General features: G+C 34.9%; 1 protein-coding gene across 2 annotated transcripts in view; it reads left to right on the top strand.

The window, feature by feature from the left end:
* Positions 1 to 23,733, top strand: part of INTS12 (integrator complex subunit 12) — a 30,798-nt gene that overhangs the window by 2,546 nt on the left and 4,519 nt on the right. For both annotated transcript variants that reach the window (XM_007495838.3, XM_001363509.5), the window contains exons 2-5: positions 7,994 to 8,157; positions 12,967 to 13,119; positions 17,286 to 17,470; positions 20,632 to 20,791. In XM_007495838.3, coding sequence (XP_007495900.1) covers positions 7,994 to 8,157; positions 12,967 to 13,119; positions 17,286 to 17,470; positions 20,632 to 20,791 — 662 coding nt within the window. The remainder of the gene's footprint in view (positions 1 to 7,993; positions 8,158 to 12,966; positions 13,120 to 17,285; positions 17,471 to 20,631; positions 20,792 to 23,733) is intronic.

The following is a 23,733-nucleotide window of genomic DNA, read 5'->3' on the forward strand; positions in this document are numbered from 1 at the left end:
GAGTAGGGGAGAGGCAGGAGGGAAGCAGGGAATTAGGAACTCAAAATTTTATAAATGAATGTTAAAAAATTTTAATGTAATTGGGAAATGTTTAATGAAATAAATGAAAATATATTAAAAATGATAGTGTATCTAACTCAGCAGATTCATTTATTAAGAGTCTATGTGCAAAGTACTATATTTAGATCTGGAAATATAAAGTCAGAAATTCTGCCCTAAGGAAGCTTGCATTATAGCAGAGAGAGAAGACATAAATAACCAAGCAAATACCAGATGATCTGAGGAGAGCATTAGCAATGAGGAGAATCTGGGAAAACTTCCCTAAAGCATTGGCACCAGGTCTTAGCTTTGAAGAATTCTAAGAGCCTTGAAAGCAAGGTTGGCTAATGGAAGTGCTAAGCTTGGAGTCATCATATGTAGGCTCTTGTGCTAGCTGGACATTTACTACCAGGGTTGCTGTGGGCAAGTGGCTTCAGTTTTTTTCATTTGAAAAATGAAACAATAATGCCTGCATTGCCTACTTGTAGGGTTTGTTTTTGTTATCCCTCTTCATCTTCTACATCTGCAAGATTGAGTAAGACTAGATCATAGCCAAGTTCTCTTCCATATTCTCACTAAGTCATTGACTCTTTATGAGGAAAGTATTTTGTAAATATTAATATACTGCACACCTGTGAGCTATTATTCTCTTCCACTCACTGTTTTCAGAGTATTGTGGCATTTAAAAGAGTGGGAGCCATAAACTGTAATGAGTTAAAATGGTTGAGGTATAAATTGTAGTGATTAAAATAGTGGAAGATATAAATTGTAGTAGATATAAGGGTGGGTGAGTAAATGTGACCGCAGGAAATATGTTTTCACTACAGTGTTTTGTTTCAAATCAAATATAAGGTGGTCGCCAGGGAAATATTCCCAATTATCCCAATTATTCAAATATACCCCAGTCAGCTGGGTTTTATAGAGAATTTAATTAATAATACAATAAGGAATCAAAGAGAGAGAGAGAGAGAGAGAAAGGAAATAAATGAGAAAAGAATAGGCCGGCCCAGGCAGCCCTGGCCAACCCAGGCCTAAGCCCTAAAAGAAAGATCAGTCAGTCCTTATATCTTAATCATTCACCATAAGATCTGTCCAAGCAAGGATTCTAGTGACACCAGGCCAGCATCATCTCAGCTGCTTTCACCAGCTCAATCCTCCATCTGAATGTTTCAGAATGAGTCTCTTGAGCTCCTATTTAAAGGGCATTTTCTCCTATGTCACCTCCCCTAAGTTCTTTCATCTACCAATCACAGTAGACATTTTTCCAAAGGACAGACCATTCTTAGTCCACACCTAAGTAGATTAATCCTTTTAGTAATCCACACCTGAGTAGGTTAGAATCTCTGTGTAAGTTTTTTCCTCTTTGCTCCTTTTAAGTTCACAAGTTGCCTGACCTTTATAGGTACTTAGCACCCCTTTGTAATTAATTCTAAAAATAGGCATGGCTTAAGTATGGGTGTAAGTATTTTTCATTGTTCAGCAAGGAGTTTTCTCCCCTAAAGCAGTCTTAAGTATGAGTGGAGTAGAGGTTCTTCACATTTCTGATCTAAATAGAGTTCTCACTGTCCAAATGGGGAGTGGTCCCAATAGGGAATTGTCCCAATGGAGAATTCCCCAATGGGGAATTTTTTTAACATTCACAAGTCTGAGAAATTTCAAGATTCACAGTATTTATTTTTCTCTTGGGGTGTTATTCTCATACACATACACACATAAACCTACATACATATATATTCATCCTACAACTTTGCAAAAATTGTTAATTATTTCAACTAGTTTTTTAATTGATTCTCTAGGATTCTCTAAATGTACCATCATATTATTTACAGAGATGGTTTTGTTTCCCCATTGCCTTCAATTCCTTCATTTTCTTTTTCTTATTGCTCAAGCTAGCACTTCTAGTGCAATACTGAATAATAGCAGTGATAACGATTGTCCTTGCTTCACCCCTGTTCTTTATTGGGAAGGCTTTTAGCTTATCTCCATCACAGATAATGCTGACTAATGGTTTAAAATAGATACGACTTGTCATTTTAAGGGAAGCTCTCTTTATTCCTATGTTCTCGTGTTTTTTGTATGAATAGGTGTTATATTTTGTCAAAAGCTTTTTCTGCATCTGTTGAGATAATCATATGATTTTGTTATTGATGTGGTCAATTTTGCCAGTAGTTTTCCTGTATTCCTGGTCAAAATCCCATCTGTTCATAGTATATGATACTTGTGATATATTGCTGTAATCTCCTTGTTAATATTTTATTTAAAAATTTTGCATCAGTATTCATTAGGGAAATTGGCCTGTAGTTTTCTTTCTCTGTTTTTACTCTTATTGGTTTAGCTATCAGTTCCACATTTGTGTCATAAAAAGAATTTGATAGGGCTCCTCCTGGTGTTCTTTCCAAAGAGTACTTAAACTTGACCAATTAAATGTATGTTGCAAAGTTCCAACTCTTGAAATCTCTCTCTTATCAATCCCCTTCTCTGCACTCCCATTGTGAATCCTCCTTAATTCAGTCTCCCCCAGTTCTTTTCTCCTAGATGATAGTAGTAGTCTCCTAGTTGATCTTCCAGCCTTCAGTCTATCCCTCCCTCCAATTCATCCTCTACTTTGTTGCCTAAATAATTGAATATACTGCTCTAAGAATTTTATTCATCTTCTCAAAAGCTTTTCAGAGCTCTCCATTGCCTACCAAGTTAAGTATAAACTTCTGATCCTGGCATTTAAACCCCTCCACAGTCTGACTTCAACCAGTAACTTGCCTTGTCTCACTTCTCTCCTTCATGTCCTCTAATGCTCCTGCTAAACTAAATCCCTCCCTATCACCTGTTCTCACAGTCCTCATTTTATCTCTTTGCTTTTGCTCATGTTCTTAAAATAACCTAACCCCCCCCCCCCAAGAATCTCTAGAAGATAGAATCTTTAAAAATAAGTTTTGATTGCTGTCTTTCTTTAAAAAAAAAAAACACCATAATTCTCCCCAGTATCCCTCTCTTCCTCAGAGAAGAAAAAGAATAAGCATTTATATAGTACTGTGTTTGACCCTGGACTAAGCACTTCTGCCAGTTTTATCTCATTTGATTCTAACAACAACTTTTTCAAGGGAGGTGCTATTCATTTTACAGTTGAGGAAATAAAAAAATGCATTCCATATACCAGAATATTTTTTAAAGATAAAAAATTAAAAAGAGGGGAAAAATTAGTATAACCTATCATTACAACAAAAATATATGAAAATATGTTCAATGTCCAACATGTATGTACCTTCCACTTCTCCACATGGGGTACTGTGAATTCTTGTATTTCTTCTTTTGAGCAATGCTGCTTCTTACATTTTTCTAAGGACTATGTATTGGGGAGAGAGGTAATTAGTTACATCAATCTGCTTCAGTTTATATAGATTTTCCTAGTGCTTCGCTATTTTTGTCAGTCAGCATTTCTTATAACACAATAATATTTTATTTTATTTATGAACCACAGTTTGTTAAGCCATTCCCCAATTGATGTTTCTAATTCTTGGATATCACAAAAGGTGCTACCATAAATACTTTGGGGTATTATATGTGTGTATATAAACTTTTCTTATCAGTAGCTTCTTTGGGATATAAGCCTAATAATGAATCTCTGGGTCAAAGGATGTGGACATTTTTAGTCAGCTTATTTCCATAATTTCCACATTGTTTTTCAAAAGGCCTGTATTGATTCTCTCAGCTCCTCTAACAGTTCAGAAATATACCTATCTTCCTACATTTCTTCCAACATTGATTCCCATTCTTATTATTTTTCATCTTTACTAATTTGCAGGATGTGAGGGTCCTTCAAACTTCAGGGTTGTTCTCATTTACATTTCTGTTAATTATTAGTGATCTGGGGCATTCTTTCATGTGGTTGTTACTAGTTTGCAATTCTTTTGAGACTTTATTCACGTTCTTTGACCAGTAAGCTTTTGGGGAATGGTGAGAGTGTGAGTGTGTGTGTGTGTGTGTGTGTGTGTGTACTAATATTTATATGCCCCATACCATGTGCTACAGATCATTATGAGTACTTTACAGATATGATCTCATTTGATTTTCACACTAATCCTGGGAAGTAGTGCAGTTTTTATCTGCATTTTAAAGATGAGGAAACTGAAGCAAAAAGAGGTTCCGTGACTTGGCTAGGATCACACAGCTAGTAAGTGTCTGAAGTCAGGTCTCCCTGATTCCAGGCTGAACATATTATCTGCAACCCTACCTAGCTGCCCCAGATAATAGATGGATTATATAGACAGAAAGGCAGACAAATAGGCAGATAGATAAATAGAGCTCTTTCTGTGGATATGAGAGTTGTGTGTGTGTGTGTGTGTGTGTGTGTGTGTGTGTGTGTGTGTGTGTGTGTGTGTGTCTGTATCTGTGTCTGTGTGTGCATGCAGGCATATTCATCTTGGATACTAAATCTTTATTAGAGAAATTTGATACAAAGATTCAATTGCTTACCTTCTGTCCTAGAGGCACTTATTTTGTTTGTACAGGAACTTCCTTTTTTGCTTCATGTCATCTATTTCATGTTTATATTCAGATTATCCAATTTTACTTCTTGTAATTGCTTCATTCTATTATTTAGTTAAGAATGTAGCACTTTGAGGCAGATGGGTAGTTCTTTGTGGATAGAGCACAAAGCCTGGAGTCAGGAGGGCCTGGTTTCAAGTTTGGCTTCATACACTTGACCTGGGGTAAGTCATTTAACCCCCATTATCTAGCCCATGTTGTTCTTCTGCCTTAGAACCAATAGTATTGAATCTAAGGCAGAAGGTAAGGGATTTTTTTTAAAAATTATACATACATATATATATATATATATATATATATATTATAATTTTGATTTTGAATATTAAGATCACAATTCTACTTTGAATATATTGTGGAATATGACTTAAGATGTTGTTCTAAGGCTAATTTCTGCCAAACTGTTTTCCAATTTTTCCAATAGTTTTTAATCTTTTTATTTTAGTAATTCATGTTTTCCAATTTATCAAATACTGGGTTATTTAGTTTCATTGTTTCTGATTCTTCCTTACCTAGTTTATTTTTACTTCCTAGATAGATAAGTTTTTAAAAATCACCAATTTTTTAACCTTTACCAAATGGTTTAGATAACTGCTTCTTTCTTTCTTTTTTTTTTTTAAACCCTTACCTTCTGTCTTGGAGTCAATACTGTATATTGTCTCCAAGGCAGAAGAGTGGTAAGGGCTAGGCAATGGGGGTCAAGTGACTTGCCCAAGGTCACACAGCTGGGAAGTATCTGAGTCCAGATTTGAACCTAGGACCTCCCGTCTCTAGGCCTGACTTTCAATCCACTGAGCTACCCAGCTGCCCCCTGACTGCTTCTTCCTAATAAAGTTTGATATCTAGAAGTTTAATTCCCCTTTCTTCCTTATCTATTTTAATTTTTTTCCCTAGACAATCTTTTTACTTTTCCAAAGAGGTTTTATTATTTTATTCTAGCATGCAAAATATATATTTGATAATTTAATTAATATAGCACTAAAACTATAAGTTTTATAATGTTGGCACATTTAGTTATATTGGCAAGGCCCAGCCATACACAGTGAACATTCCTTCAGCTGTTGTTCTTTATCTCTGTAAGGAGCACTTTGTAACTGAATCTGTAAAAATATTTTGTGTGCTTTCATAGATTGATTTCCAGGTACTTTGTAAATTTTGTAGTTATTTGGGGTGGAATTTTCCTTTATATTATTATCTCTTGAATTTTATTATTATATAGCAATGTTGTTGACTTTTGAAGCTTTATTTACTAATTATTATTTAAAAGTTTGATAGGGTGTCTTCAGAATCACAATTCTCCTGTCCTCCCCTAATAGTCCCTTTGTAACTAGTTCTCTTACATTTTCTGAGGTGAATAATTTAAAATATCTATTTGGTCTTCTGTCATTTGGGGGCATTTTATATTTTAAAAAATATATCTCTCATGTCTTCTCAGTTTTGTTTGTTAGCACATAGTTGCATAGCATTCTGATCATTATTTTTATTCCATCTGATTTTGTTGTGAATCCTCTTTATTTAAATGTTACTTTGTTGATTTGTTTTTCTGCCCTTCTTAATTAGATCAGCTAAAGACTTACCAATTTATTAGTCTTTCAAAGAACCAGCATTTAGTTTTATCATTTCTGTTTTTGTCCTTTCTGATTTTTAAATACACATTCAATTCATTAGTTTTCTCTTTTTTATTTTATTAATGTCTATTTATGGGTATGTGAGTTTTCCCCATCCATTGCTTTAGCTGCATCCCCCAAATTTTACTATCATTATTATTTTCTTTCACATCTTTATTGTTTCTTTAATTTGTTCTTTGACCTGCTTTGGTAGCCAGTGGAGGATAAATTGAATTGGAGAGTAACTTTAAGGTAGGGAGGTAATGACTAGGGATAACTTTTTCAATTCTGTTAAATGTCTACTTGCTTCATTTCTTTTGAGATCAATCTAATATCTGTGCAACTTTGTAAAACAATTTTAAAAATTCTGAGGTAGGAGTTAGCAGGTCCCTTTTAAAATTACCAACCAACAGGACCAGATATCCTTTTTTTCTTTTTTAAACTTTGAGAAAAAAACAAATACATTTCCTTGCTAAACTTTCACATGTCAAGATTCAACCTAAACCAAGTTTTAATGGGTTTATAAACCCCTGAAAATGGAGGATTATAATGGAATTGCTGACCAACCCTTGCTATACCAGTGCAAATGTGCTGTGTTATTATAATATTAATCCTAAGGCCAAGGAAAAGATTCTAAACCATGGTGATGAGACCAAAAGATTGAACATGAATAGTAAATTTTTATTTTTACAGTTCTTTTCTAGTCAAAGCATTTACAAAAGTGACCCCCAGAGATATATCTTTAGAGTAGAATTCACATTATTTTGAAAATAAAGCTTTTTTTAGTATTTTTCTAGATCATAGGATACTTGTTATGATAATCATCATCATTCTTTTTGAAAATTTCTGAAGTTTTTCAAGAACCCTGGCATTGTAATAAGCCCAGTGGTATTTACATAATTTTGATTTGATCCCTTCTTTCAAATGATAGGAAAGCAAGACATATTATCACAGAATTGATAAAAAACAAAATAGGGCAGGAGGAGAGTTTCCAGGGTATATGAGATTGAGGGCGAAAGGACAAAGAAGTTTATAGAAGGCATGACAGGCAACAACCAGCTGGGCAACAATTGTAGCTTCTATCCCCTAATCATGGTTTGGCTACTGCTCGGCAACTGGTTTTTTTTTTTGTTTGTTTGCTTTGTTCGAAGGTTCTTATATGGGACTTTGTTATAGTTTGATGGAGAGAGAAGAGAAAGGAATAAGCATTTAGGGCTCTTCCAATGTGCCTTAAGTACTGGGCTAAGCACTTTATTGATATATTGACATATCATTTGATTCTCCTGGGAGGTAGGTGTTGTTATTATCCCTATTTTACCATTGAGGAAATTGAAGCAAACAGGTTAAGTGACTTGCTTACACAGATAGAAAGTGTTTGAGTTCAGGTTTGAACTCAGGTCTTCCTGATTAGAGACTCTGAGATCTCTACTGTGCCACCTAGCATCTCTCTGAGCATATCTTTTATTATCTCTCAAAGTATATCTTTGATTTTATACTGGAAATAATTAGAGAAACAAGTTGTTATAAGTAATTTTGCTTATAGCTAGCCTTGTGGGAACATATTAAGCCTTAAGTTAAGGAAAATCTATACCTAAAATAACCATACTTATTTGAATTTTGTATTTTTTTGTAGGAGATTTGTCTTCTAAATCTGTTTGACTTAGGGTGATAACAGAATTAGTTTGTGTTCATCAGGCAAAGGCAAAGCATACAGTATGGCTGAGAAATGCAAACCTGGAGCTACAACATTGTCATAAATCAGTAAGAGTTGACAGTAAAATATTTTTTTCATGTTTCTTTTTATTTAGGTTTTACAATGGCTGCTACTGTGAACTTGGAACTTGATCCCATTTTTTTGAAAGCACTGGGATTCCTCCATTCAAAGAGCAAGGATTCTGCTGAAAAGCTAAAAGCTTTGTTAGATGAATCTTTGGCAAGAGGCATTGATTCAAGTTACCGTCCTTCTCAAAAGGTATGTATGGGATCCAATGACTGGAGGGGGTTAGGGCAATGAAGGTGACACGCAGAGTAAAAGATTGAGGCCATCTAGAGAAAATAATTCCTTTGCCATCATGGTTATTTCACCTGGCATAAAGAATTTATATCTCATTTTCTTCTCTAGTATTTCTGACATAAAAATTGATTTATTTTCTCAGAACAAAAGAACTATACTATTTCCTTCTCTTTCCCCTTACTCATAAAGGCTTCAGTCTTTAGAATTAAAGAATTAACCAAAATGATATGACAAGAATTTTGTTAGTAAAAAGGGCTGGATTTACAAGAAGATGGCAGCATGTTGAGACCTAGAGGAGCCCAGCTAGAACACTATATACCATTAGAGTTCAAGAAGGAACGATTATACAGAAAATGAAGAAAAGCAATCAGCTCCTCCACCCAATCTAGACCTGCAGAAGTGGATCAATAGAACTGGGCTGAGATCAGTCCAGGGAGGCAGGATGTAGAGTACCTGGAACAAGGGTAGGGGATAATAGGGCCAGACCAGTGAGTACTCAAGGCCTAGGCAGCCTATGTGAAGACATAGCTTTAGCCACAGAAGAAGACAGGCACACACTAGCACTGTGGGAAGCAAAGTGCCTGGGGTCTGGTAGGAACACAAGCCACAGTGTATGTGGGGGGCCTTGCAGACTCAAAGCAAAGGACAGAGCCAATTCTTAGCTCAGAATTTTAGTATGACAGAAGGAGTCATCTAAAATCTTGTCAGGCCACCAAGAGACTAAGCCAAAACCCAGAAATTCCTGAACTTTAAAGAAAGACGTCATCTTTGCTGCCTTAGCACACCCTATTCCAAAGTATGCAACAGAGCAGATTTGAATGTAGGCAAAAAGTCTTAATATAGAAATCGAGGCTGAAGATGTAAACAGATGAAAATGACTAAACAATGAAGAAATATTGTGTACTGAGAAAGACCAAGACACAAAGCCAGAAGAAGAGAGTAATTCTATAACAAATCTAAGTAGAGCCTCAGAGAAAAATAATACCCTCTCCACAGAGACTATAAAAATACCTGGAAGAAATAAAATGAGACATAAAATGGAATTCCATTCCATTTCTTTATTCCATAAAGGAGACAACAGCCAGGGACCAAAGAATAGCAAGAAGAATAAATTGCTAAGAAGAGTTTTTGGTAAACCTTAGCCAAGAATTGAACTTACTGAAAATAAAAATGATCCAAAAAGAAAGCACTGATTCCATGAGTCAGCAAGAAATGTTAAAAACAAAATAAAATTTGAAAAAAATTAAGAAATATAATATCAAAAAACAACCAGCAAGGCAAGAAGAGAGAATCTTAGAATCTTTAAACTACCTGAAAATCATTACCAAAAATAAGACTAGACCCCATTGTTCAAGAAAGTATAAATAAAAGTAATCAAATCTATTAAAAACAGAACAAAGTAAAAATTTTTTAAATCTTCCAGTCAACTCCCAAAAGGAACCTTAAAATCAAGCTCCTAGGAGTGTAAAAATACAGAGCTTCCATTTCAAAAAGTACTTCAACCATCCAAAGAGAAAATGTTCAAGTACTAAGAAGCCAAGAGATTGGAATACAATATTCCCAAAGGAAACATCAAAACTTACAACCAAAAATAACATACCTGGCTAAATTGAATATTATGATCATAATAATATAATATCTAACATTTGTGAGCACTTTAAGATTTGCAAAGTGTGTTACATATAGATTATTTGATCCTCACAGCAACCCTGGAGGATAGGTACTATTATCCATCCCATTTTACAGATAAGGAAACTGAGGCAGTTAGGTTTAATATCTCATTCAGACTTATGTTGCTAGTAAGTGGTATTTAAACGCAGATCTTCCTGACTAAGCCCAGTTCTGTATCCACTCTGCTACCTAGCTACTCTGGATTATATATTCTGGTGCTCAAAAAACTTGACAAAGTAAAATGCTTGTTTCCTTTAAAAACAGTGAGAAGCATAGGAATAAATGGACCTTTCCTTAAAATGGTAAGTAGTATCGTTCTAAAACCAAGTCAGCATTATCTGAAATGGGGAAAGGCTAGAGACCTTTTTAGTAGTGGTGTAAGATAAGGTTGTCCTTTATCACCACTTTTATTTATCATAGTGCCAAAAATGTTAAACATGGCGATAAGACTAGAAAAAGAAATTTAAGGAAAAAATATAAGCAGAAAAGAAACAGAATTATCACTTTTTTGCATATAATATTTATGATCTATTTATAGAACCAGAAAAAATCAGCTAAAAATTAATTGAAACAAACTTAGTTATATTGCAAGATTTTAAATTAATCCATATAAATAATCAGCACTTCTATATATTATAATCAAACCTATCAGGAATAGGAAAACTCCATTCACATTTAACTTTGTTGTTCTTTTTGAAACTTTCAAGAGTATAGAGCTAAGGGGAAAAAAAGAATAATGAAATTCATCTGGAGGAATAAGATGAAAAATCTCAAGGGAAATTATAAAAAAAAATTGGGCATGAAGAAGGCCCACCAGTACCAGAACTCAATTTGTACCACAAAGCAGTAATCATCAAAATGATTTAGTATTGTTTAAAAAGTAGAAGTCTCTCAGTAGAACAGATTAATAATAGAAATCCGAGGACTCACTGTTTGACAAAAAAACTACTGTGAAAGGAATAATGAACTAGAGGAAATCAATGCGAACTGGAATGACTGGAATTGATGCAGAGTGAAAGGGGCAGAACCAGGAGAACATCTTACAGACTGATACACTGTGGTACAATTGAATGTAATGGGCTTCTCTACTAGCAGCAATGCAATGATCCAGGACAATTCTGAGAAAGAACACTATCCGCATTCAGAGGAAGAACTGTGGGAATAGAAATGCAGAAGAAAAACAACTGCTTGGTCATATGGGTTGGGAGTGATATGATTGGGGATGTAGACTCTAAATGATCACCCTGGTGCAAATATCAATGATATGAAAATAGGTCTTGATCAATGACACAGGTAAAAACTAGTGGAATTGCGCATTGGCTATGGGAAGGAGTTGGGGGGAGGGGAGGGAAAGAACATGAATCTTGTAAGCATAGTAAAATATTCTAAATTAATTAAATAAAATTTTCCAAATTAAAAAGAAAAAAACTGCTGTAAAAGCATTCTTGCAGAAATTAGGGATAGATCAGTACTTCACACCATAAATATCTGAGGATATATTTGAACTCAGTTCTTCTTGACTCCAGACCCAGTGCTCTATCAGCTGAACCATCTCATTGCTTTACATGTCTCTGAGTGTAGCAATGACTGGTATACCACCTAGTTGCCCCAATAAAAGCCAGCTTGGAAAGATAGCTCCTTATGGAACAGCAAGGTGACCCAGTAGATAGAGTGCCAGGCTAGGAATCAGGAAGACTCAACTTTCTGAGTTCAGATGTGACCTAAGATACTTACTAACTGTGTGACCCTGAGCAACTCAACCTCCATCTACCTCATCTGTAAAATGGGGACAAGATCCAAGGAGCCTTAGTTTGTACATCAGCCACACCCTGGTAAAACAGTCTCACCAGATGGGCTAAACCAGGTTCAAGGTCATCCACTTCACCCCAGACCATTGCCAGTTGTCCCAACATTTGTCTGCCACTGACTTAGATAGCCTGAGAAGCAAGAGCAAGGTGAAGGATTTTGTGAGCTTTGAGGGACACATGAGTAGTTATATAGCAAGGCAATGCAAAACAAGTTTTAAAACAATAATTTTTTTTCTTTTATATGTTATTGCTTCAGTGGTATTCTGAAACTTTGAAACAAGGAATAAATAATTTGTTAGGGTGGGAAGGGGGAAATCTGTTTTTAAGTCATTAACAGTTATTCATTTTGCTGGTTTGCTCAATTTAGAAAAAATATTCTGTTATGTGTTTAAAAGGCACTCAGAAGGATTCATTTAATTATAGCACTTGGCTATAATTCTCACCACTATAATTTTGTAGAGAGCATAACTTGCCCTGGGAACCTATGTTTGTACTTGAATTTCTGTCTGAAATTAAGGAAACAGAGGAAGTAAAGCATTGGGTTTAACAATGATTATATGTGAAAAGTGCATGCAAATTTCTGAAATATGCTGTCTCTAGAGACCAAGAATTATAAAGAAACGCTGAACTGGATGATGTTTCTTTTGTGGGAAATGCCACCGGTTCTCACCTGTCACTTAAAGCACTTCTTTTCAGTTGAGGAAAACATATTGACAGATTGTCAGTATTGTCAATATATTCAATACTACAAGGAAGCCTTGGAATGGAGTAGGACTATTCTGAAGCAAATAAAAACTACAAGTCCACTGATATAGCACTTAATTGCTTTAAAAACAAGAGGTTGACAAAGTTTTCTTTTGCCCCCAAAAGTTTGGTTTTCACCTTGTCAGTTGGCAGTTTTGCTTTTTGTGGTTTCAAATGAAGAACAGGAGGAAATAACACCAGTTAACTTATAGGAAAGACTAAATTTCATGTCCCTAATTTCATAACAAGGAAAAAACTTGGCATTTGTTTGCAAAAACATCATGTAAAAATCTTCTGCTCTAAAAATAAGAATGAAGAAGTGTTAAAGTACTAATAAGACAAGGAGATTTCTTTTGAGCCTTAACCAAAAATTGTGATAAAATATCAGCTATATGTCCCCCCCTTTTTTGCATGATCTCTTTATTTTTATATGAGAAGCTTTTTAATCACAAGATTTGCTTAGCTATATGACCTGTAAAGAGCTGTGACCTGCCAAAAATTATGTGCTGTTTAATCATCTGTTTGTTTTTATTTTGCCATTTAGGAAGCGGAACCTCCCAAAGTATCAAGTACTAAAGCCATTTCCATTAAGCAAGAGCCCAAAACTTCTTCCACTCTCCCTTCTGGGAGTAATAATGGCAAGCCTGCCACAGCTGACAAAGTCAAGAAAGAAGCTGAAAAAAGGCCTGCTGATAAAGTAAGGTGTTTTGTTTTCTTAACTGAGCATAGGGATTAGAGTAACATCAATTACCCAAGCAAAGAAACTCTCATACTTTTTTATCCCCCCTCCCAATGCACAGTGTAAGCACATAGTAAGTTAGGGACTCACTGAATAATTCCTGATTTATATGTTGAGGTTTGGATTAAAGAATACAACTTTAGGGGGCAGCTGGGTGGCTCAGTGGCTCCAGAGCCAAGTCCATAGACGGGAGGTCCTAGGTTCAAATCTGGCCTCAGACACTTCCCAGCTGTGGGACCCTGGGCAAATCACTTGACCCCCATTGCCTAGCCCTTACCTCTCTTCTGCCTTGGAACCAATACACAGTATTGATTCCAAGACAGAAGGTAAGGGTTTAAAAAAAAAATACAACTTTAGAAAATTGTTGGGCATAGCTTTTACCCTCAGCAGCACATATACTTGAGCTCCAGCTGATACTAGGTTTGGAGAGTAGATGAGAAATGTTGAGGAGCAGTGCAACCTGGTTAAAGGACTTTGTTGAAGTAGACCTTGATTCAAGCCCTGCCCATGATAGATACTGGCTTTCTTACCATGAGCAAACTACTTAATCTCTCTTGGGCAGCTCTGAGAATATAAGTCACAGATTAGTTACCAGTCTTTGTGAGTAGAGGTATTTTCTTCAACAGATCTTTACTGTAATGAAATCAAACAAAAAACAACCTACATGCTATTGCTCAACTCACAAATGTTACTTACGGCCTTAGAGAGGGAAGATCATGCATGCATAGTCATACATCTACAGGCACACACTCATTTATGTGCACAGTGCCATTCATTTATGACATTGAATTTGTCATTGTGGCTTAGGTACAGTGTAATTCCCTTCAGTATCATTGCCTTGGTATCTGCATTTTAGAGATTGTCCTTAGGATCTGCAGTATGTGTTCTTGGGCATCCTCAAGTATAGCATAGCTTTGTCTTTTCATTCTTTCATTACTCAGATGATTATGAAGCTCCTTCTGTGAGCTGAGCTCTGTGGACACAGAAATAAGACCCAATCCAGGCCCAGCCTTCACAGAACTTTCAGTGTAAGAGGAGGGATGAGGCATGTATATTAATTAAAGATGATAAAGCAGAAAAGATGCTTAAACAAAGTGTTGTAAGAATTAAAAGGAGATGTCACTTCCAGCTGGGCAGATCATTGGGAAAGTAGTACCCAAGTAAGCTAGACCTGGAAGGAAGAGAAGGATTTTAGAAGACAGATGTGGAAAGAGTATTATATTAGGCTTTAGGGATGGGCAGGGGGAATACACAGGGGTGGGACAAGATCAGAGACTAGCCAGCAGGATAGTATAGTTTGTGTCTAGAGGTCATGTGAGAGTAGTAGACCTTCAACACTCAGCTAAGGAATTTGTAAGAACTCCTTGAAGAGTATATTTGATTTTTAGAAATGGATAAAAGTCATTTGTCTCCAAATATAATCACTAGTTCTTTGTATTTCAAGGATTTTGCAGTTTTCTGTCATCTATTTTGAAATTTTATCTCTATCAAACAAGAAGAACCATTATTTATTGCTGGTTACTGTTTTGCTCAGAAATGCCTCTTTTTTGTTCATTTTGACTTGAAAAATAAAAACAGATGTCTGATCTCCAATATTCTTGTGTTCATCAATCAAAATGTGCTTAGTTATTTTCATGTTTTTTTTTTCACATGAATAATTATTTCAAATATGACTGACCACCTCAGAGTAGTCTTTATGAACAAAACAGATATGTGGGATTTTAGTTGGATCTTTGAGTGATTAGATGACCATCTCCTGTGTCATCTTCCCTGACTTTAACTTTTGTGCAACATAAGAACTCTCTTTAGATTTTTTTAATCCTTTTAATAAGTCTTTTAACATGTTGTGTGCAATTTAATTATGCACAATTTTGCATTAATACTTTGCTCTTAATTAAGAATTCTTAACATTTTTTCTATCACCAACACCTTTGGCAGTGTTGCAAAGTCTATGTTATGTATCCTTCTAGGGATAAGATTTTAATTAATTTAGCATTTAATTTTAAAATTAATAATTTATAATTAGTATCAACATGCAATTTGAATTCAGAATTAATTTTCAGAAAAATTTCAGTTAGTGGTTAGGGAAAATAAATGTTGTAATGTTTTTCCCATGAAAGTTCATGGGTCCCTGAAAGCTATACACAGACTCCAGATTAAGAACCACTTTTCTAAAAGATGGCTACTTGTTTTTATTTTGGCAAGAAAGATACTTGTACTCTCAAGAACTAATACCATAAGACTTACTAGCCTAGCTTAAGTACTCCTGCTGCAAGTTGAAATAAATTGTAACGTAATTCTCCTGTGATTACAACTCCAGTGTTTTGCTCATTACTCTATAAGCCACACAAGAAAATTAGTCTCTTTACTTTATAGTCATACCATGTAAATAACAATCAAAACCTTAAAGTTGTATAAGCTCTGAGAGATTTGATATAAAGTAAGACAGGCAAGGAGATGAGAACAGTACTATGAATTGTCCTCAAGGTCAAGTAAGATGAATAACCACAAAATATCCAAGACAGGACATGATTCCAAGGAAGAATCTCTTCCTCATATCTGACAGGTGGCCATTAAGCCTTTTTCTTGAAAATTTCAGAGAAAGGAAACCCACTATATCCTGAAGCATCACATTCCACTATTTCTTGTCATCAAGCCTAAATCTAAATTTGCCTCTACTCATTAATTTTAGTTTGCCTTATGGGGACAAGTCAAGCAAATCTAATTCCTGTTCTTTATGACAACCCAATATATAAAAAAGGTTATCTTGTCTCCCTTAAGTCTTCTCTTTTCCACTTCCTTCAATTCAAATAGTATAATCTCAAGGTCATTCTCCATCCTAGATGCTTTCTTCTAAATACTTTCAAGCTTATCAGTATTCTGCTTCTGAAATGACAGTGGTTAGAGAGGTCATCCGGGGGGAAAGGTGGTAAATATTATACATGGCAAAATAGCAAAATCTTTACATTTGACTCAGGATTGGTTTTTTGATAAGGTCAATACCTAAGTCCATCTGAGTCAAGAAGAAATTTGAGGATGAAGAACTTATGGTAGCAAATATTCATTTTAAATTAAGATAGAGTGCTGATAGCAATTAATTAATTACTAAGAGAGATTAAGAAGGAGTTATGGAATTTTCAGGTTTTGAAATTACTTCATTGGCCCCCCCTAGCCTAAAACCATATCTAGAAAGGAATCATCACTCAGACATGTCTAACAAGTAGTCTGTGCTTGAATGTCTTTGGTGTAGGAGAACCCACTGCTGCCTCTCATGACACCCATTCCACTTTTGGCTCTCTCTCATTATTAGGACATTTTTTAGACATAAAGCTTAAATTGATTTCTTTTACCTTCAACCCATTGTTCCTGATTCACTTTCTGAGGCTAGACAGAAGTCCAGTCCTTCTTCTGAAAGATAGTCCTTTAAAGATGCCTATTGTAATTCTCTCCCTCTTTTCCAAGCTAAACATGCCTCAAGGCCAATCAGAATGGTCACTGCACTTTTCTTTATGTTTTCTAATCTATCCGTGTCTTTCTTAAACTATGGCAAAAGTAATAAAGAAAACTGGAAATAACTAACTAGGAAGTCATTTATTGAATGAAAGTCATAAAGATGGCACCTGAGCAGGGAAGGGATTGACTCTCTTCTGGAGGGAGGGATTTGATAAGTAATAATTTAGCAACTAAGTCTTTGGCCTTACAGGAAACCAAGAAAACATGGTATATCACATGGGACTTCAGTTCAAAAGATGAAAAGACATAGTTAGAAAGTAGAGCCCATGTATTGCCCACTTTTGTTTAGCTAGTCTATAGAAAAACAAGTAAAAAAGAAGCATGTTAAAAGGTTTTGATTTTACAAAATTTTCTCCTTAGTGATTTTTAACTGATTGCAAAAAATTATTTTTAAGTCTCTCAAGCTTTTGTTTTTGCCACCTAATGAAATAATATATATAAAGTGCTCTATATATAAGCTACTCTTATTTTTAAAATCTCTATTTGTATTTTTATCTTTTTTGTCTGTGTTTTTAGTATTTTGTAATTATTTCTGCCACAGTACTTGTTGATCATAACACTAATGTCTTTTGCTCTTCAATGTGGGCGCACACATGTGCTCTTTTTAATAGTTGAAGGCTGATACCAGTGAAGTTGATATACCAAAGAAACCCAGATTAGAGAAACAAGAGTCCCGTTCTTCTCCCATCACGGTCCAAACCAGCAAGGACTTGGCCATGCCTGACCTCTCCAGTTTTGATGAGACCAGTGCTGATGACTTTGCCATGGAAATGGGATTGGCTTGTGTAGTTTGTAGGTAAGTGGTACCTTGCCCTAAAGAGAGATGGACAGACAGACACAGAGTCAGAGGTGAGGGGAAGAAAAAATTAATTGGTTTATGCCTATGTGAACTCCATGTACTCTTTAGGAAATCAACTAGTAAAGCTGCCAAATATTATGATGTTCTTTTACTTTCTTGTTGATGCCTTCTTTGATCACTGATTATGCATTATGGTTTTTGTGGAAAGATGGCTGGACTAAGACCCAGAGGGCTTGGCACTGACTATGGGAACAAAGGTGAATCATTCAAACTGAGTTTCAGTTTCCTCTTCTCTAAAAGGCCAAGGGTCCTGCTTTTACTTTTCCTACCTCCCAGAGTTTTTATGAGGAAAGCACTTTTTAAAATTTAAAGAACTACATAAATTGGGAACTGCTCCTGTATTATCTCTATAGTTCCTTCCCAAGTCTACTAGTATTTAAGTCTGATAGGTCCCTTCTGAATATGGAGATTGTTACAGACTCCTGGTCTGCAAGGGAAGCAGTCTCTGCTTTTCTGTTTATTAAGTAAAATTCCTTATACAAGCATCATTGCTTCAATTCTTTCTATTCTTCCTTTAGTCAGATGTGGTATTCTTTATGTGTGCCTACTTGCTTAATTGTTAAATTTTTATTTTGTCTATAATCATTTGAGACACACCATTTTTAATGAAGCTATTAAATTATAAGAAGGGTAAAGTGTTACATATAAAAATAGATAAACTTAAAGATTTACTTTGTATAAAAAAGTATCTGTACCATTTAATTTTTTATATTATTTAAAATTTTTTTAAAATCCTTACCTTCTGTCTTAGAAGTGATACAAGTATGAATTCCAATTCAAAAGAGTGGTAAGGTCTAGGCAGTTGGAGTTAAGTGACTTGCCTAAGGTCACACAGCTAGGAAGTGTCTGAGGCCACATTTGAAACCAGGACCTGCAGATTCCAGGCCTGGCTCTCTATTCACTGAAGCATCAAGCTACCTCTTGCTTAATTTTTAACTGATTTTTATCACATTTAAAGTATGAGTGAAAAATTATTTTAATGAGATTAGTCAAAGGGGAGCTTTTTTAGAACAAAATGGTTAATTGAGAAAATAAGACATCTTTGAATTTAAAAAAAGAATAAAGTGGTTACATACAATTCCTGAAAACCCTAAGTGCCTATACAACAGATTCTTGTTGTTTGGTTTTTGTCACTTGGATTATTTTGACCATTTTCGAATTCCTTTGTGGACTCTTAGTGATTATCGTTTTGGCTTACAAAGAGAAGGCTAATGTGCAAAGAGACATCTTTTTGCAGCCAAATAATAATAACAAATCATATTCATATATTCTTTGGTGTTTACAGAGAACATCTCTCACAATAACCCTTTGAAGGGAGGTAGAATAAGCATTATCATCTCCATTTTACAGATAAGGAAACTGAGGTTCCAAGAGGTTGTGACCACATGAAATTTGAAATTGGGTCTGTTGACAGACCTGTCTCCAAGTCTAGTACTCTTTCTGATATTCTGTGCTACTTGAGCAATGCATTATTTTTTTTTTCACCTCTATTCCTTCTTTCCTTTTAATCAAAAACTAAACCTCATATTAAGGTTATTGTTTGAATTAACTAATGTTCTCATTTTACAAAAGAGAAAATAAAAAGGGAAATGATTTGCTTAAAGTCAATCTATGTCAGAACTGAATAGGGGGGGAAAAATCCAGGAATTACGATTCCAATTTGATGAGACAAATCATACTGCTCTAAACTAGTATTGGCTGATTACTGTAACTGAAGAATTTAACATTAATTGAACTTCCAGTTGTCCCTTTCAGTCTTTTGAGGAGGAAAGGAAATGATGGTTGGTAGGAAAATATATATTGATTTAATTCCCCAAAGGTCATTTAGGTATTTATTGGTGAAAAGTATTTTAAAAAATCATGACTTGAACTTTGTCACCTAAAGAAGATGTTATCATTTTAGCCTAAATGTATGTATATTTGAAGACCTCTTCTTTAAGTTTAAGGAAATTCTAAAGAAGCAGTATGTCTAATGGATTCTGACAAATATAATGGTTTCTTATTTTAATATAAATTAGTCAGTTTGTGTTTTTAAAACCTTAAGTATCTGATTTTAGCTTCTAGTAGAAGTAGTAGAAATAATTTTTCTTTTGAAAGTGTCTTCAAGTGTGAAGATCCTTTTATTTTAGATAAAATGCTACTTTTAAAAGTGAATTGAGTCAAGAGAGCATTTAATAAAATCTGAAATGTGTATATATGTGTGTCTATATAATTCCAAATATGAAATATTTAGTTTAAAATATATATTCATAAAACATTTCAATAAAACCATGTGCACAGTTTCTTCTGTCTTCAGTTTCTTATTAAGTAAAGAAATAAGGTATTACCTTTCCCCACCCATCTACAAACATAGTTGCCATGGTTACCTGGATACCTGGTCCTCAGGGATATGTACAAAAGCCGCTTAGCAATTAAATAGCCTGATTTGTCATCTGAAAAGAGAAATCATTTGGAAAATGCTATTTGGCTAATTCATAGACGTACATCCACTTACAGGCATATCACTAATTTTTCATTTATACCAAGTGACTCTTTTCACCAGAGACCTAAATAAATTAAAGAAATGAAGTCTTCATCATAAGCTGCCTTGTTTTCTGAAAGTCAAGACTGTGACTAATGCCTTTTCTGTAATTGCATGATTTTTAAAATTATATCTTAAATTCTGTGCATATTTCCCTATAAAGTAGATAGTGTTATTATTTCTTTTCCTTTTGTCTAACTTTTAAATTTCCACATTAATCTTAATGAATTGGCATTCACAGTTCTCTTAAAGCACTAAACATTTCTCAGTTTTCCTTACATTGCCTATTTTGGCATTTTATTTACATGTGGCAGTCATTTTAAAATCTTGAAATACTTACAATTTTATAAAATAGCATCTGGCATTATAAACTAAGACCATAGAAGTGCAGGAAAGTATTTGAGTATAAGAATAAAATAAAGAACCTTTTGCTTTAGATAGAAAATATAGAAACTTTGGATATTGATAGTTTAATTTTTATTTTTAATACTAAATATTTTCAAAATTCATGCCTCTGACATGATTTCAAACTATTGCATTTAATAAAATAATGTTTTTAAACAATCTGTTCTCTTAGGCAAATGACAGTAGCATCTGGCAATCAGTTAGTAGAGTGTCAAGAATGCCATAATCTCTACCACCAGGACTGCCATAAACCCCAGGTGACTGACAAGGAAGTGAATGACCCACGCCTTGTCTGGTATTGTGCTCGGTGCACCAGGCAAATGAAAAGAATGGTAGGAACTGGCTCTTTGTCTTTTTTGAAGTCTCTATTGTCACGCTTAATTCATGCTTATGTAAATTTCCCCTAATAAAAATTTAAATGTAAACCCAAAAGAAAAACCCTTTAAAATGGCTGTTTGTGTGTTATATTGGGATTTTTATACTACTGTGTGTATGTGATAGGTGCATTAGATTAGGCAAGTACGTATTTTTTATTTAGTCCATAGCACTGTGTGTTATCTGGTCACAGTCCAGATCTGATCTTGAGATTAGTTTCATTCAGACCATTGGGTAGGCACCAAAAAGTGGTAATCTCATTGATGCTTAGAGTTGTGATAATACAACATAGCTCTGGAAGTCTTTAGTGGTAATATCAGAAAAGGCCAGAAGATGGAGATATTACTACATGTGGTTTTCAGGGTCTGTCATTTTCTCTTTACCCCTCTCAGTTGTATATATAATTTTTTGCTATGTTCTCATCTCTTGTTCCCTGTTTTTCTCTTTTTGTCTTTCTCATTTCCTCCTCTACTTTCTCTTCTCTCACCTTTATTTCATTTCAGGGTTAACTTTTGATTATATAGAACTAAAGAATACTTTTATTTGTCATATTATTCAATAGGATTGCAATATATTATGTTTCTGACTTTAAATTTTTTTACAATTGTATTTTTACAATTGTTTTCCATGTATTTGGCCTACAAGTTTTGCCTTTGCACAGTAATGCTCATTAAAATAATTTTTATATCTTATATAAAACTTCAAGCATCTAAAAACCTAAGGCAATGTGTCTGACCTGGTCTATCTTTGTAAATCACAAGAAGTTAGAGTGAATGGTTGAGATACTTATTATAGTTTGTTTTCAGCTAAATTATAATTTACTAGGAAAAAAACTGAGATGTAGACATTTTGCTTGAACCTGAGAATTTGTCCAACTACAATTTGGAAGTTAGACTAATTTATATTTAGCAAATTATTCATTCTGATATCTCATGATCCTCCATTTGACAAATAATATAATGCATTGTCTACCTTTGAATTGGTAACAGTAATCATAGATAAGGCTGATGTTTTGTTTTGTTTTGCTTTTTTATTTTTGTTATGGCAAGACCTTTGATTTAATTGTTGTAGAAATCTTCTCTATAACATTGTGAGTTCCCTGGGGCTCGAAGGACTTGCCAGCCAGTGGTCATGCAGCAGCTAGTGTATTTCTGACATAAGGCCTTAGTTGTCCAACCATCTCCCAGCTACACTATACTGAATCTCTCTTCTTGAGTAACTAAATAAGGTTACTATTGTAATATTTTATGTAATAATAGGTTTAGAACTAGAAAAGACCTTAGCAATCCAGTACAAGTCCCTCATTTTGTAGATTAACAAACTTGAGCTGACATTATTTGCCCCAAATCTTGAAGGTAGTAATTTGCAGACCCAGAATTCAAACCAGGTACACTGGCTCCAGACTCTTCAATATGTTGCCATTCTTTAAAATGCTCTTTATTTTTCAGTATGTGGTAGCACATAATAAATATTTATTTGGATGAACTGAATTGAATTTAATTCTGTGGGATAATTTTAGAAGCAGAAAAATTGAAAGAGAGATGAAACAGATTTTAAAAATTAGTGTCACAGCTAGTATTGCAATCTGGGTCTTTGACTTCCTTTGCATTTTCCTTTGTTTTATATTCTCTGTGCAGGCCAAGAACCTTAAATGTTGATATTAAACAATAATAACTCAATGATTTTTAGTTAGTTTTGTTTATTTATAAAGCAAAGTAATTAATCAAGATAGCTTTTTGGGCAAAAGGGTATCTATCAGTAACCTGTGGGATTAGGAAAAAGGTCACATAGAAAGTGATATGTGAAGCTAAGTTTTGATTTGAACAGGGACATAATGAGGAGGAGGTGAAGAATGAGAACATTTTAGGAATAAGGATCAGCTAGTACAGAAGCAGCAGAGAGAAAAGAAGTAGAATACTGTGTTTGGGGCAAGAGGGGTGGGGCTGGCTCACAGAGGGGGAGACCAAAGGCAGGGTGGAGCCTGGATATGAAGAACTTTAAGAACCACACAACTATTATCCCAGTATTACATATGAATAAATTCAGGCTTATAGATGTGTGTTAAAAAAAAAAAAAGAACCAAACAAATGGGGAGAGCTGGGTGGCTCAGTAGATTGAGAACCAGGCCCAGAGATGGAAGGTCCTGGGTGCAAATATGACCTTAGAGTCTTCCTAGCTATGTAGCCTTGAGCAAATCACTTAATTCCCATTGCCTATCCTTTACTGCTCTTCTGTCTTCGAACTAATACACAGTAGTGAATCTAAGATGAAAGGTAAGGGTTGTGTGTGTGTGTGTATGTGTTTTAAACAACAAAGGAGGTTATACTTGATCCACAAGGCAATAGGTGACCATTGGATTATATTGTAGAGAGGAATGGCTTGACTACTTCTGCACTTCAGGAAAATCACATTAGCAACTGTGTGGAAGATAGATTGCAGTGGGAAGAAACAAGACAGGGAGACTAATTAAGAGGTGATTACAGTAGTCCAAGTGAAAGATGATAAGGGAGTGAATTAGAGTCTTGGTGGCAATGTGGATAGAAAGAAGGGGACGGATATGAGAGATGTTGCAGAGATAGAAAAAGCAAGATTGGCAACAGATTAGAAATGTTGAGGTGAAGGAGAGAGAAGTTGAGGATAATAACAAGATTGTAATCCTGAGAGCCTAGAAAAATGAAAATGTCCTTGACAGAAATTAGGAAATTTGAAAGAGGGGTAGGTTTTAGGGGGAAAGTCTGCTTTGGATGTAATCCAATGGTAATCCTTAGAATTTAGCATAGAGCAGAAATGACTCAGTTTGGGGAATAGGGTATTAGCAAGTCACAGATTCCCTCTGCCATCTCTATTTGGAGCTCTGTTGCTGTCCTTTTTATGTTGGGATTGGGGAAGGAGGGGAGCA

Source organism: Monodelphis domestica, chromosome 6 (assembly GCF_027887165.1).
Source record: "Monodelphis domestica isolate mMonDom1 chromosome 6, mMonDom1.pri, whole genome shotgun sequence".
NCBI classification, from domain to species: domain Eukaryota; kingdom Metazoa; phylum Chordata; class Mammalia; order Didelphimorphia; family Didelphidae; genus Monodelphis; species Monodelphis domestica.